Consider the following 14815-nt stretch of genomic DNA (forward strand, 5'->3'; position numbering starts at 1 on the left):
TCTATCTATCTATCTGTCTGTCTGTCGTTCTGTCTATCGTTCTGTCTGTCGTTCTGTCTATCACTGTCATTCTGTTTATCATGCTGTCATTCTGTCTGTCTATCTGTATTTCTATCTGTCTGTCGTTCTGTCTATCATTCTGTCTGTTGTTCTGTCTATCTGTCTGTCTGTCTGTCTGTCTGTTGTTCTGTCTAACATTATGTCTATCTGCTATTCTATCTAACATTCTGTCTGTCGGTCAGTCTATCTACCACTCTGTCATTCTGTCTTGTCATTTTGTCACTCTGTCTGACATTCTGCCTGTCTGTCGTTCTATCTGTCACTCTATCACTCTGTCTAATGTTCTGTCTGTCTGTTGTTCTCTGTCTGTCGTTCTATCTATCACTCTGTCATTCTGTTTATCATGCTGTTGTTCTATCTGTCTGTCGTCTATCACTCTGTCTGTCATTCTATCTGTCTGTCTGTCTGTCTGTCTGTCTGTCTGTCTGTCTATCTGTCTGTCGTTCTGTCTATCGTTCTGTCTGTCGTTCTATCTATCACTCTGTCATTCTGTTTATCATGCTGTCATTCTGTCTGTCTGTCTGTATTTCTATCTATCTGTCTATCTGTCTGTCTATCATTCTGTCTGTCGTTCTGTCTGTCGGTCTATCTATCTATCTATCTATCTATCTATCTATCTATCTATCTATCTATCTATCTATCTATCTATCTATCTATCTATCTGTCTATCGTTCTGTCTGTCTATCGTTCTGTCTGTCTATCGTTCTGTCGGTCTATCATTCTGTCGGTCTATCGTTCTGTCTATCTATCGTTCTGTCTGTCTATCGTTCTATCTATCTATCATTCTCTCTGACTGTCCTTCTGTCCGTTTGTCTGTCTGATCTTCTGTCTGTGGTTCCCAGGGGACGAAGCTGCTGCAGATGTTCATGTGGATCCTGAACCCTCGGCAGGTGTTTGATTTGTCTTAGAATTTACTAATGATAACTTTATTGCATTTATCAATCTAGGTTAATTATTAAATATATTGTTGTTCATTGTTAATTCCTGTTCTTTTATAATACTGATATTTGTTTACACAGCTTGAAATGTTAAATATACTGGTGTGTAAATAGAAATTAACATTAATAAATTAATAAATGCTGTAAAAGTATAGTCTATTGTTAGTTCATGATGCCTAATGCATTAACCGATGATAACGAAGTAAACTTTATTGTAAAGTCTTACCAATATCATTACAAAATGGCTCAGAAATGTGAAGTTAGTTGTGATAAAATGATACTTGTTTTGATATTTTTATCTAATGCAGTGAAATTACTTTTAAATGTGTCTGATGTGTCCAAACACTGTTCAGTGTCTTTAAACAGCTCTTCTGTTTGGATTTGTTAAGCTAAATGGAGTATTCTGTTAATTAGCATGCTAAATGCATCAGTAACACACATCGTTATTGTTTCCCTTTGTCCGTCAGGCTGGAATTATACAGGAAAGTGCCAAATCTTCGCATCCTTGCCTGTGGAGGAGATGGAACGGTAAGATGCAGTGCATGTTGGGATGATCAGATACAGTGGGTATAGAAAAGACTTGGATGTTATAAAATATTACTTGTCTTTCAGTTGGATGTTGGATGATACAGCTGGATAAAACCAAACCTGTGTGTGTCTTCATTTCAGACTGCAAAGCAACAAAATGTGATTATTTTAAAGGGGGGTGATTCTTTTCTATTCCCACTGTATGTGAAGTTTAGACATTTTGGACGCACCCCCCTCTGGTGACAAATGTGTGGAACGACAACGAACACGCAGTGACAAAACACTGTAATTAGCTAATGGTGGCTCTGTGCTTTGCAGTGTCACGCTTTCTTGCGGGTAATTTCTAGATCTATGACTCCTGCGAGATGAAACTTGGATTTCCTGAGCACTATGGCATTTCTGACCCTGAGTTTGAGTGGTTTGTCCTCTTTTGTCTAGGTGGGCTGGATTCTCTCGGCCTTAGATGAACTACAAATGAACCCACAACCTCCTGTAGCTGTGCTTCCTCTTGGTACAGGAAATGACCTTGCCAGGACACTGAACTGGGGAGGGGTGAGTCAACTCATCTTGAATCGTCTTTTAATTAATTGATAAATAAATAATTTTATACCCCAGACATCAGCATTAGTCTGATATGATCGAGCTGCTCTGATTGGCTGAGAAGCTGCTGTAAGTGAGGCACTTGTGTTTTAATCTTTATTCTTAAAATAGTACAAATTTGTCTAAATATTTTAAAAGATATATCTAAATATGTTTTAAAATGTCTACATTTTTATGTAATTAATTTTTTTAAAAGATGTCTAAATATTTTTCAAAAGTATGCCTAATTTTTTTAAAAGCTGTGTCTATATATAATTATTTATTTATTTATTTTCAAAATGTCTAAATATTTTTAAAATATTTTTTCTTAATGTCTTAAAGTTTTAAAGTACATCTTAAATTTTAAAAAAGATGTATCTTATTTTTTTTTAAATATTTAAATGTCTTATTAACTATGAAAATTTCTTTTGATTTTTTTTAAAGATATGTTTAAATATTTTTAAAAATGTCTTACAATTTTTTTAAAAGTACATTTTTTTTAGTTTTTCCTTAAGTGTCAAAATAAATTAAAAGGTACGTCTAAATATACATCTTACTATGTTTTTTTAATATTAAATATTAAAAAAAAATTAAAATGTCTTAATATCTACAAAAAAGTCTATATTTTAAAAAAAGGACATCTTCAGTTTTTAAAAGGATGTTTAATAAAAAAAATTGTGTTAATACCTATAAAAATCTATATATACATTTTTTTTTTTTTAAGTATGTCTTTAATTTTTTTAAGTGATAAATCTAAATAATTTTAAAGTTTTAATATTTAAAAAATCTTAAAAAAAAAAAAAATAAATAAAAAATAATAATTTCCACCCGTGGAATTAAACAGGCTGTTTTTGCTGCAATAAGTTATTTAAAATTGTTAACGGTTGTTTTCCTGAATTTGAATATGTAACATTTGCTGCAGACTTCAAATTCTTATAAACGGACATTAGTCAGATATGATGGGGCTTCTCTGATTGTGCTGTTGGCCAGTTAAGTGATTGTCACTGATGAATGCAGCTCATTATTTTGGATTTATTCTCTGACTGTGTGTCTGGACAAACACTGGCCTTGCAGTCTGGAGTGTCTCTCTGTTTTTTCCCCTGTGTTTCCCATGTCTCAATCTAAAGTCTGTTATTAGCAATGAAGCGGGTTTAATGATTCATATTGACAGTTCTGTGTTTATGCCAGGAGTAAATAGCCTTGTACACACAGTAGTGGTGCTGGGTAAGACCTCTCAGCTCAGCATGATCTCTTGATGTTTCAGGGTTACACAGACGATCCGGTGTCGAAGGTCTTGTGTCAGGTGGAGGACGGGACGGTGGTGCAGCTGGACCGCTGGAATCTGCAGGTGGAGCGATCGGCCGTTCAGCCGGAGGAGGGAACACAGAAGGTGATGGCTGTGTTCAGGCTGACACAGAGACTGGGTTACGTTTATACGCTGCTGATAGATTTGTGTGTCTGTTCTCAGCTTCCTCTAAACGTGTTCAATAACTACTTCAGCCTCGGCTTTGATGCTCACGTCACACTGGAGTTCCACGAGTCCAGAGGTTTGTGACGCTCTGTCCTACCTATGAGCCATTTTATTTGATTTAGTTTATTTTATTAGATGTATTTTATTACCTGTTAGTCAAGGTTTAAATGCAGCGAAAACATTCTTTAATCTTTTAGTTTTCATATTCTTAAAATATAAAAAAGTATAAGTATTTTACATACAAGTACAAAAAAATATTTTTAAAAAACGTCTTAAAAACGTCTTTAAAAGGTATATCGTAATATTTTTTATAAGACGTCTAAATATTTAAAAATTTCTTAATATTTTAGTAAATAGGTTTATATTTATATAAAATACATCTTAATATTATTTAACATTTCTTAATGTCTTAATGTTTAAAAAATATTTTAATTTCTTAATATTTTTTATAAAACATATATTTTTTTAATTCTTATTATTTCCAAAAATTCTTAATAATTTTAAAAGATATATCTTAATATTTTTTAAAAGATGCATGTACATTTTTTTTTTAAATGTCTTTTTAATGCCTTAATATTTTAAATATATTTAAATATTTTTTTATGTCTTAATTTATTTTCTGTAAACATATATATGTTTTAAAAATTGTCTTAATATTTTAGTTTTTGTTGACCATTTCCCACCCTTAGAATTAAAGAAGCTGTTTTTGAAATTAAAATTAAAAAGTAAAATAGTTATTCCTTTCCTTTCCTTTCCTGATTTTAATTTTGAATCATTTTGTACATTTAATTATATTACTTATAAACAAATGGATGCATTAAATATGTTAATGAGGATAGCAAATTATTATTTAAATGCAGTGAACCTTTAACTGCATTAACGTCACAGTCAGTATTTTTAAAATGTCATTTTTTATAGATATTTTGTTTTCTTAGGGAATGTATAAATATATTACTGAACCTTTATATGTAAATTCAGTATTTCTGAATTGAAATATGTAACATTTGCTGCAGATTGAATTTAATAATGTAACCTAATGATTCGCCATTTACTAAACTAATATTGGCATTTAATATAATGTGAATGTGTCTAGTTTTAAAATTCCATTTAACACAAATTTAAATGTTTGATTATTTGCTATTTAAAAAGGTAACTATATTACTTGAACTGGATGGATGTTGAATATGTTAATGAGGATAGCAAAATGATCATTTAGATGTAGTTTACCTTTAAATGCATTACACAGACAATACATTTCAACTTGCAATTGCATAGATATTCTGTGTTTCTATTAAGTATACAAATAAAAAATATGCCAGTTCTCTTTCAAAACATGTTTTTCTGTCAAGCTTGGTACATTGGAAATGTGTCTGGGTTGAAGGTCAGCACAAAACGGCTAATAATGGACTTTTATCAAACACATTAGTTGTGTACTTAGTGCCAAGAAAAAACAGTTCTGTACAAATGATTACTGTAATATTTTTCCCAGAACAGTGTTGAAATGTTGAGCTTGAAAAGGTCAGTTATAATAAGTGTGACTATAATGAAATACTGATGAAGACTGTAAGAGAAACGTCTGACTTACATGATGTCACTTCCTCAAAGATGATTTCAGAAAGATCAAACTAAGTTTTAAACTATCCATGAGGGGAAATGTCACAGAATAATAGAGTCGGACAGGGAAAAATGTAATTCAGCACATTGCATAGAACATTAAAAACTATATAGACTGCAAGCATTTATTTATATATTTTATAGCATTAATTTTATATTTTTTTAATTGAATTGAATTATATATGTGTGTGTGTGTATATATATATATGTATTTTTTTCTTACTTTATTTACCTCTTAATATAAGTGTTACGGGGCAAATGAGACATGAGACTTGCGGATCCGTTTGCAAAGCTTTAATAGGAGACAGAGACGTGGTCATAAAACAGGCATGGGTCAGACAATGGCAAACAGGTATACTGAGGGCAAGGCAGAAGAGTAATCCAAAACGGGCGTGGTCGATAAGCGGCTAACAATATCCAGAGGGCTTGACATGAGGGGTAATCCAATAACACGAGCTAGACTCCAGGCGAGGTGCAAACACAGTCCGAAACAGCAGGCAAAGGGTTAACTTAAGATAAACAGGCAAAAATCAGGTACCAGGAATTCAGAAAACATGACGAGACGAGACTAGACTAAGTCTAGGAACTAGAAACTAACACAGGGGAAAAGGCTCCGTAAAGTAGCAATCACACGATAAGCGCTAAACAATACTCGGCAGTTTGAAAGGGATCAGAGTGAGTGTTATATAGTGAATGTGGGATTGGTTACAGCTGTGTGGAATCAGTGCAATGGATGATGGGATATGTAGTCCGGGATGACATGCAACAGTGTGTGTAGTGCGAGAGTCAATGTAATGGAAGGGTGACCTCTGGTGGTGAGTGAATTGAAGTTCATAGACCGGATTCGTGACAATAAGTGATGAATAGGGTCATGCAAACTGGATGAAAACGAAGATTTGAAAAGTATTTAATTATTTATTAATTTATTTTATGGAACAGAATTCGATTTTTAAATAATTTTAACCATTTGAAATATAATCGTAATGTATAAGGTGATGCAATCTGGATAAAAACAAATATAACATTTTTTATTTATTGTTGTTGTTTTTTTTTTTACTTTATTGAAACATTGAAATATAATGGCAGTGAACAGCACCATGCAAACGGTATAAAAACATTTAAAATACATTAGTTTTTTATAAAAAAATTTAAATAGATGTTTTTTTCACATTATTTAACCCTTTTAAATGTTATAGTGATGAATAGGGTCATGCAAACTAAAAATCAAATTAAGCTTTTAGTTGATGCTCATTCGCATTACACGTTAATCACAGTTGAATCTTTCAAATAATGTCAAAAAGTTCAATAATTAGTTAATTATATCAGTAGTAAGTTATGAGGATATTTCCTGACTGTCTGTGGGTTTTATGTTGAAAGCTTTAAACATGTCTTCAGCACTGCCTGTCTTTATTCACCTCATTAACCTGCTGTCTGCAGGTACTGTGCTGGTACCATGCCGTGGGGCAACACGGGCGACCACAGAGACTTCGAGCCTCAGAGGCACGACGACGGCTGCGTCGAGGTGATCGGCTTCACCATGGCCTCACTGGTGAGCGCTTCAGCTCTTTCTGTGAGACTGAGAATGAAATGTTGGGCTCATGACTCACATGCATCCCGTCTTTACCACAAGGCGGCGCTGCAGGTGGGCGGCCACGGCGAGCGGCTGCATCAGTGCAGAGAGGTGGTCCTCACCACCTTCAAGACGCTGCCGGTGCAGGTGGATGGAGAGCCGTGCCGCCTCGCGCCCTCCACCCTCCGCATATCTCTGAGAAACCAGGCCAACATGCTGCAGAAGAGCAAGAGACGCACGTCTGTGCCGCTGCTCAACGAGTGAGTCCCTCAAATATACTCCTGCACCGGTGCAAAATACATGAGGTTTAAAATGCTTGTGAGAGCTTCTTAGACAAGGTTTTGTTTTTGGTTTCTTTTTTTTTTTTTTTTCATTTTACTACATGATATTTGACAGCCTGAACCAACTTTTGTTCTGTCATTACAAGGTCAAATTGTCTGATATTTAGAGACTTGATGACCTTGACATCCGTGAGGGTCTACAGGGGTCGTGTCAGTCATATTTATTTTTCTATTGTTTTCTTGTCACAAAAAAACTTCCCCAATGGCTACAAAAGTGTCATATTAAAAAAAGCTGAAATAATAATATACAATATATTTAAATAATAAGCAATAATAGATGAAAAGTTTGAGGTTGGTAAGATTTTTTTTTAAACGGTCATGCTGCTTAATATTTTTGTAAAAGTATATTAGAAAATTCTACAGCATTTATTTGAAATGGAAATATTTAACTTTACGATTACATTAGTATTAGTACATAGTATTACTTTAGTAACATTGGTATTTTTTATACTGTATATATTTCATATACAGTGGGTACGAAAAGTATTCAGATTATTTAAATTTTTCACTCTTTGTTATATTGCAGCCATTTGCTAAAATCATTTAAGTACATTTTTGGTGGACAAAATTTTTTGCCCCCACAAAAGTATCTAAAAGACATTTTTATTCAAAAATGAAACACATTTTTATCATAAAAGAGGTGTAGGTGTGTGAAGTCTTCATGTGTATACAGTAAATTATATTTTGAATGCTTTTTGAATAAGTTAATAGATCCAGACACACAAAATGCACATCACTTACAGTTGATCTCAGAATGAGGGTTTCCCCCTCAAACACACACACAGATGAGAGTGTGTAACTAACAGTCTAACAGTGTGTGTGCGGCTCGTGTGTGCTTGACTGGTGAATGTTCTAGTAACAGCACTAATCCATGTGTGCTGATTCTGCTCTCTGTGCCGCTCTCAGTGGGGTTTTCTTTCTTTGTCTCCATCTCTCTTTCTCCTTCAAATAACCGGTTGCCCTTCACGCGTTTGTCTGTCATCTCCGTCCCTCTCCGCCTCCATCTCTCTCTCTCTCTCTGTCTCTGTGCTGACTGGCTTGGCTGTGCTGCCTGTGTTCCTGTGTGGCTGCGCTGATGCAGCATTCAGAAAGTGTGCGCTGCTGACCTGCGCCGCCTCTCTGCTCCCCCCGACTCCTTCTCTGTGTAAGTACGCTATCTCTCAGCATCCCTCCAGCACACACACACACACACAGGTGTGTAACAGAGCGTGTGTGTATCTGTGTGAGTCGAGGGCTCTCACTCGTGAGTGTTTTGTGTTTTTCGCTCAGCTCACAGTCAACATGAAATCAAAACTGACCCTTAATACACGTTTCTGGTCTTATTGTACACAAATCAGTCCAATAAAGGGTTTGTATTCATAATCAGATTTTATATAATATAAATGTAATATAATTTATATATTTTAATTAAATAAAATGATTCATTTACTTGTTAAATTATATATATATATATATATATAATTAAATAATATATAATTAATTCAATATATATAGTAACATATAGATAATATATGTATATAATTAAATGTAATTACATGTATATAATTATATTTTATTAGATATAATTATATTGTATGTTTTTATAATTTAAAAAAATTAAGTAATAAATAAATAAATATATTGAATTAAAAATATAAAATCTAAAAAATATTTAAAAATATACAAAATCAAAAAATATATAATTTTTTAATTACAATTAAAGATATAAAAAAAGAGTTATATTTTATTATTTTATAAATATTTAATAAAATAATAATGATTTTTAATTTATTTTTTCTTTAAAAAAATCATATAAAGTATTAAAATAAAAATAGTAATTGAATTTGTATTCATTAATTTTATTTATTTATTCATTCATTTATTCATTTATGTTTGTCTATACCAGCATTGTTGACTATATGGACTTCACAGGTGGAAAAATAATGCTAATCATTAACCAAACAGCTATTTAAGCATTTTAAATGCTTTATAAAATATTGCCGATTACAATACAAAATTACAGAATTTTGCAGGTTACAAAAATAATAGTAAATAATGATTAATTTGAATATGTCATGATTCGTTTAAGGGACAAACATGCTGACTTATATATGGATGACGGATTCGGTCTAAACAGACCAAACGGCCACAAAAAGCATTTTTATGCATTAATGACTTCAGTCCTTCCTGATCTTCACCTGTCCTTTTGTGAAGCTCATTTTCACTCTTCCTCACGCGCTCCTCATCATTTGAGATTAATATTTTGTTTTCATTGTTATTCATTATGAATCAGTATGATCATAAATTGTTTTCATGTAGTTCCTGTGAGCATTATCAGCAAGCAGATTAAACTGAGAAAATGTCTGTTCCAGCTCCAACTTTGTTGATTAGATATTTCATAAATGTGGCGTCAGTTCTCATTTGTTGTCGTCTGCGTATCGCAGCCCTCATGCCGTGCCTGAACGTCTGCGTTTGCGCGTGAACCGCATCGTCCTGCAGGAGTACGAGAGCATGCAGCTCGACAAGGAGCGTCTGCGTGACATCTGTAAGCTAATCCTGACGTTTCCTACCGTTCAGTTCACATATCATAATACAGTGCTGCTGTAAGAGAGGTGAATATATGAAGTGACTGTGTGACTGTGTGTGTGTGTGTGTGTGTGCTTGTTCAGCTACTCCTGTTGGCATTGTGGTGGTGAGAGGAGACTGTGACCTGGAAACCTGTCGACTGTACATTGACAGACTGCAGGAGGTGAGCACTGAATATAACCTCAAATGTAACAATAGTTCTGTCGCCATCATGTTATAAATTCATGTACTCACTCATTTGTCTTCTGTTGGCAGGATTTGCATCAGCCACCCTCTAGCGGTCACAGAGTACACTACCAGGTAAATGCCTCAACACGGTTGGATGAACTTAAGCACACATAATTTAATTGGAATGACATGACATGGAATTTACTGAATTGCAATTCAAAGAAATTCGTCAAATTCACAGAGAAGAGATTAATTATATTAATTGTTGATCAAAATAATTGTCTAAATATTTCAACAAAATGTCCAAATAAATAATAAAAATGAATATTCACATTACTATTTAAATCTATAAATTTTGTAATAACTTAATAGAAATATATATTTAAAATATCCACATCAGAATTTTTATCTTTTAATTTTGTAATGATAATTTAATACAAATATATATATAAAAAAATTCATATCAGAATATAAATCAATTAATATTATAATGATAACATAATAAAATAAATATAAAAAACATTCACATCAGAATTTTAAATATAAATTTTGTAATTATAACATAATAAAAAAGAAAATATTCACATCAGAATTTAAATCTGGTCATTTTGTACCAACTAAAATTGAATTCACGTTAAAATTTGAATGTAGTAATCATGTAATATTTTGAGTAAATTAGAGCATAGTGTTAATGAAGTAGTCTTCTGCTGTGGTCAACAAAATAAAAGTTAATTTATTAAATATAGCGATATATAAATAAATGATACCCCATGTGTTGTGTGTTTCCAGGTGATTGAAACTGAAAATAAAATGCATATACAATGTACAATGAAAACTCCACTTCGAGTGTTTGTGTGTGTTGTTGCTGTGTTTTGTCAGGATGAGAGCGCCGGTCTGCCGCGGCCCAGTTCAGCACACAGACTTTCACCCAGCTGGAGCTTCCTAGACTGTGAGTCTCTTCATTTGTACTGTAAGATGAGACCTACTCTATGTGAGTACACACTTCTGGATAGTTTAACCATTGGCATGTTTATTCTGTTTCCAGCTACATCAGCTGACCGCTTTTATCGCATAGACAAGGCTCAGGTATGATTATCATACTGTTAAACAATTTGCATAAAAATGAAAAAAGATATCGGGAAGCTGTATAATATGCACTGGTAATGTGTGTACAAACAGGAGCACCTGCACTTCGTGACCGAAATATGCCAGGATGAGGTTTTCATCCTGGACCACGAGGCTCCAGCGGTGAGCCAGGTCTGGGTCCCTGGAATGCCAGATGTGGTGGTGGAGCCCAGTTCTGGGTGAGATTCATCAGTACCTTGTTTTTCTGTTCATTCCTGACCGTTTTATACCTCATGCGCCATGTAATTGCATAACAAAGCTTTTTATTTTAGCTGTGGTTTCCTCATTACAGGGCTTCCCTGACCGCAGACGAACAAGGTAAAGTACAAACACAAATATTTCTTTGAAGTGGTGGAGAGATAGGAGACGGTTTAGAAATGGAGCAGGTTTTCTTTAGAGGTTAATGTTTCCTGTCAAAAGTCATGTGATAAACCCATTGGTCATATTCTCAGAAATTACCACATGCTACATTATGCATGATCGTTGCTTATTGTTTTGAAAAATCTCAACCTTTGTCCAGCTCTCCTGTCGGCTGCTGATAAAGGAGACATGGAGGTGGTAAGATTTTTACATTTCCTTGTTTTATGAATTGAAAGTGAAAGAGTGAAAGGTGACTGAACAGGATGAAGCAAAAGCACTTGCATAACTAGTTTGTTTTCTGATTAAAAATCCCCATGCATTGTCCCTCATCCTGACTCGTGATCTGTCCCGGGTTTCACAGGTGTCAGGCTCCTGCACCAGTGGGGTCAGTCTGTTGGTGCGGGACTCTATGGGCTGCAACGCTCTGCACCTGGCCGCCCAACACGGCCACAGGGAGATCGTGAGTTTTATTCTGGAGCAAGGCGAGTGAGAGACGAGCCCGTAGACACGCACACTCCTGTGTTTGTGTACGCAAAGTCCACAGTTTCTTTGTCACATGCTCAGCTGGCATAGAAGGGACGTTTTTGTGTGCAAGTTACAATCCCATGACAAACCAAAACCAAAAGCAGTTTAGAGTAAATAACTGTTCCTAAATATATAAGGGACACAAAACAAATCAAATCTAAATGAATCACATCGCATGAAATCAAATCAAATCCAATCAAAATGAATCAAACCACATGAAATGAATTAAATTAAATCAAATCAAATCCAAATGAATCGAGTCAAATGAAATCAAATCCAATTAAATCAATGTATTTTATTTGTATAGAGTATTCAAAAATATTTTGTATAGAGTATTTCCATTTTTAAATGTCAATATAAATGTTTACATTTCTTAGATGTCCAAATACTTTTTGGTCATCTATCTGTCTGTCTGTCTGTCTGTCTGTCTGTCATCTATCTATCTATCTGTCTGTCTGTCATCTATCTATCTATACACACACACACACACATGAAGTGACATTTTTACGTGTCATATATATTATGTATATTATAAAATTATATATATATATATATATATATATATAATTTTGAAATGAATTATTCAATTAAATAGTATTACTAATATTAATACTATTTTATAAAACTATATATTATATACAAGTATAATTTCTTGTCACTCACATTATAGTGTTATGATATCAAAATTCTGTTTCTTTCAGGGTCAAAACTGATGTTGGATTTAACTGACAGAGACACGTATGTAGCCATGGTTTGATGTATTTATTTGTGTATTAGTGGTGTAAGCTGGCATTTCATTTGTCCTCATTTCCTTTTTTCAGAGGCGACACCGCATTGCACAAAGCAGCGTCTCAGCAGCATGTGGAGGTGTGCAGATGTCTGCTGGAGGCCGGGGCTTCCCTCAGCAAAACTAACTTCCTAGTGAGAATCTGCTTGTTTCCTCTTTGTTTTCACACATGGTGTGAGAAATAGTTGTGTATAACCACACCTCAGTAGTCAGATTTATGTCACATTGTCCTTTTCAGGGAAAAACTCCCAAGGATTGTGCCCTGGATGCCGGGAACTCAGAGTTGACGTCCCTCATGGAGAGCCAGCCGGTGGAGGAGCCGGAGGCGCACGAGGATCTGGAGACGGCGGTATGAACGGGCTCATGAGTCAGAGTCAGGAAGATTTTTACCCACAGAAAGTGGCTGTCGGCACTCCTCCAAGCATCTGCTCGCACCCGCAGAGACAGAACGGGAGAGCATGAGAGAAGAAAGACAAAGAGGGAGGTGAATCGAGAGTGCCTCGGGCTGAGAGAGTCCTCGGGATCGTGTTTTTCCACTAATGTCGCTGTGGGGTTTTAGCATTTATTTATTGCTCTTATTTATTATAACTATTTATTCAAAGATGGATTGGGTTTTGTTGCATCACAGGTTAGTTTTAGAGACAAAAGACGTTTAAACATGCCAGAGATTGAAGCTTTCATGCATCATGTTGTGTGCCAAAGACACACAGAGAGGAAGAACATCAACTGAAGGAAGATACTGAAAAGAGTTTGATTAAAGGAGGATCTTCTTCAGAGAGTTTTTACGATTGGACACAATCATTGCAGAGATTTTAAACTCAAACCACAGACTTTTCACATTTTGTTTGTGTGCTGTTACAGTGGCGTGATTGTGAAATTACCTTACAACGGCGAGAGAAGATCTGAGCCAAATTCAGTGCAATATGAATGGATGACATTTGTGCATTTATCTATTTAATATTACATTACATTAATGTTTCAAGACAAGCAAAGGAACGGATGTGTTTTTCCATTGATAGCAGCTGATTGGTTTCTGAAATGCCAAGTTGCTGATCATAAGGTTGCGTTTGACAGAAGAATGACTGAGCAAATGAGTTAAACGTGGTATTTCGAACATATACTTAGTCCATCATTCATGACGGGAAATGCCCAGCGACGTGTCTGCATGAAAAGCGGATCACGCTGAGCCGTCGTGAGAGCCATTTAGAGTGATCTGCTGTGTTATCTTGTATCATTTTAAAGCATTATTGTGCATGGGAATTTTTGTTACCTCTCTGGATGTTTCTACCCCTCAGTGATTATGTAATGAAATGGCATTATTTCTTTTTGTAATTTTAAGTTATATGAAAAATATGAAATTGTTCAGTGGTTGTATTTAGTTTTTTTTAATCTTTTAAAAGATGGGACAGCTTGAATGTTTTAGATTTGTTTTTCACATTTCTAAATATCCATTTTAGGTGTGTATGAGGTCAGTGTAGATGTGATGGAGATGTGACAGATATGATGGTGCACGATCTCAAAACTGGGAATGTTTATCATTAAAGGCAGTCGGATGGAAAGCACCAGTGTTGTGTGTTTACTGGACAGTCATAACCCTGAAGTTACAGCTAGAGAAGTTAAAATGCTTTAAATAACATGCAGTGTTTCCACTCTAGTATGAACATTTACTTTATTCATTCTCCCCGAAGGACCGTGCTTTTTACAGTGTAGTGTCCCTGTCACTATACTGGGGCATTAGGGCCCACACAGACTGCAGGGTGAGTACTTACTACTGGCATCACTAACACTTCTTCCAGCAGCAACATAGTTTTCCCAGGAGGTCTCCCATCCGGGTACTGACCAGGCTCAATCCTGCTTAGCTTCAGTGGGCAACCAGTCTTGGGCTACAGGGGGATGATATGGCTATGGCACATGAAAGCATAAGAATGTATTTATAGGTGGACCATGACCTGTGTACTAACAGTACCAAACAGAAACGGTTCATATAAATCAGGTCATTGTGCAGTCACAGCTGTTTGGTCTATTAATTTCAGACGAAAATCAATGACTCAGTGTGGCGAATGGAGTTTCTGTTGAATCATTTACTTTGACTCTGAGTCACCGCGGAGTGATGACGCGTCAGTTTGGCTCCGCCTTCTGTGCGTAAAAGTCTCGAGCCTTCGGTCACATCAGACACAACACGGA

At 35.0% G+C, this 14815-nt stretch overlaps 1 protein-coding gene across 1 annotated transcript in view; it reads left to right on the forward strand.

Moving 5' to 3' along the window:
- The window catches only part of LOC107581052 (diacylglycerol kinase iota-like), a 42760-nt gene extending 27945 nt beyond the window's left edge, over positions 1-14815 (forward strand). The window contains exons 11-32 of the mRNA XM_016266632.1: positions 903-961; positions 1466-1526; positions 1965-2078; positions 3370-3495; positions 3574-3652; positions 4926-4929; positions 6628-6739; positions 6821-7020; positions 8183-8245; positions 9525-9625; positions 9750-9829; positions 9922-9966; positions 10714-10783; positions 10880-10920; positions 11014-11138; positions 11252-11277; positions 11480-11517; positions 11681-11801; positions 12546-12582; positions 12666-12765; positions 12870-14388; positions 14665-14815. Of these exons, the coding sequence (XP_016122118.1) occupies positions 903-961; positions 1466-1526; positions 1965-2078; positions 3370-3495; positions 3574-3652; positions 4926-4929; positions 6628-6739; positions 6821-7020; positions 8183-8245; positions 9525-9625; positions 9750-9829; positions 9922-9966; positions 10714-10783; positions 10880-10920; positions 11014-11138; positions 11252-11277; positions 11480-11517; positions 11681-11801; positions 12546-12582; positions 12666-12765; positions 12870-12986 (1719 nt within the window). The 3' untranslated portion in view covers positions 12987-14388; positions 14665-14815. The remainder of the gene's footprint in view (positions 1-902; positions 962-1465; positions 1527-1964; positions 2079-3369; positions 3496-3573; positions 3653-4925; positions 4930-6627; positions 6740-6820; positions 7021-8182; positions 8246-9524; positions 9626-9749; positions 9830-9921; positions 9967-10713; positions 10784-10879; positions 10921-11013; positions 11139-11251; positions 11278-11479; positions 11518-11680; positions 11802-12545; positions 12583-12665; positions 12766-12869; positions 14389-14664) is intronic.

The sequence above is a fragment of the Sinocyclocheilus grahami genome, unplaced genomic scaffold (genome assembly GCF_001515645.1).
Source record: "Sinocyclocheilus grahami isolate Dianchi unplaced genomic scaffold, SAMN03320097.WGS_v1.1 scaffold33.1, whole genome shotgun sequence".
In the NCBI taxonomy this organism is placed as follows: Eukaryota; Metazoa; Chordata; class Actinopteri; order Cypriniformes; family Cyprinidae; genus Sinocyclocheilus; species Sinocyclocheilus grahami.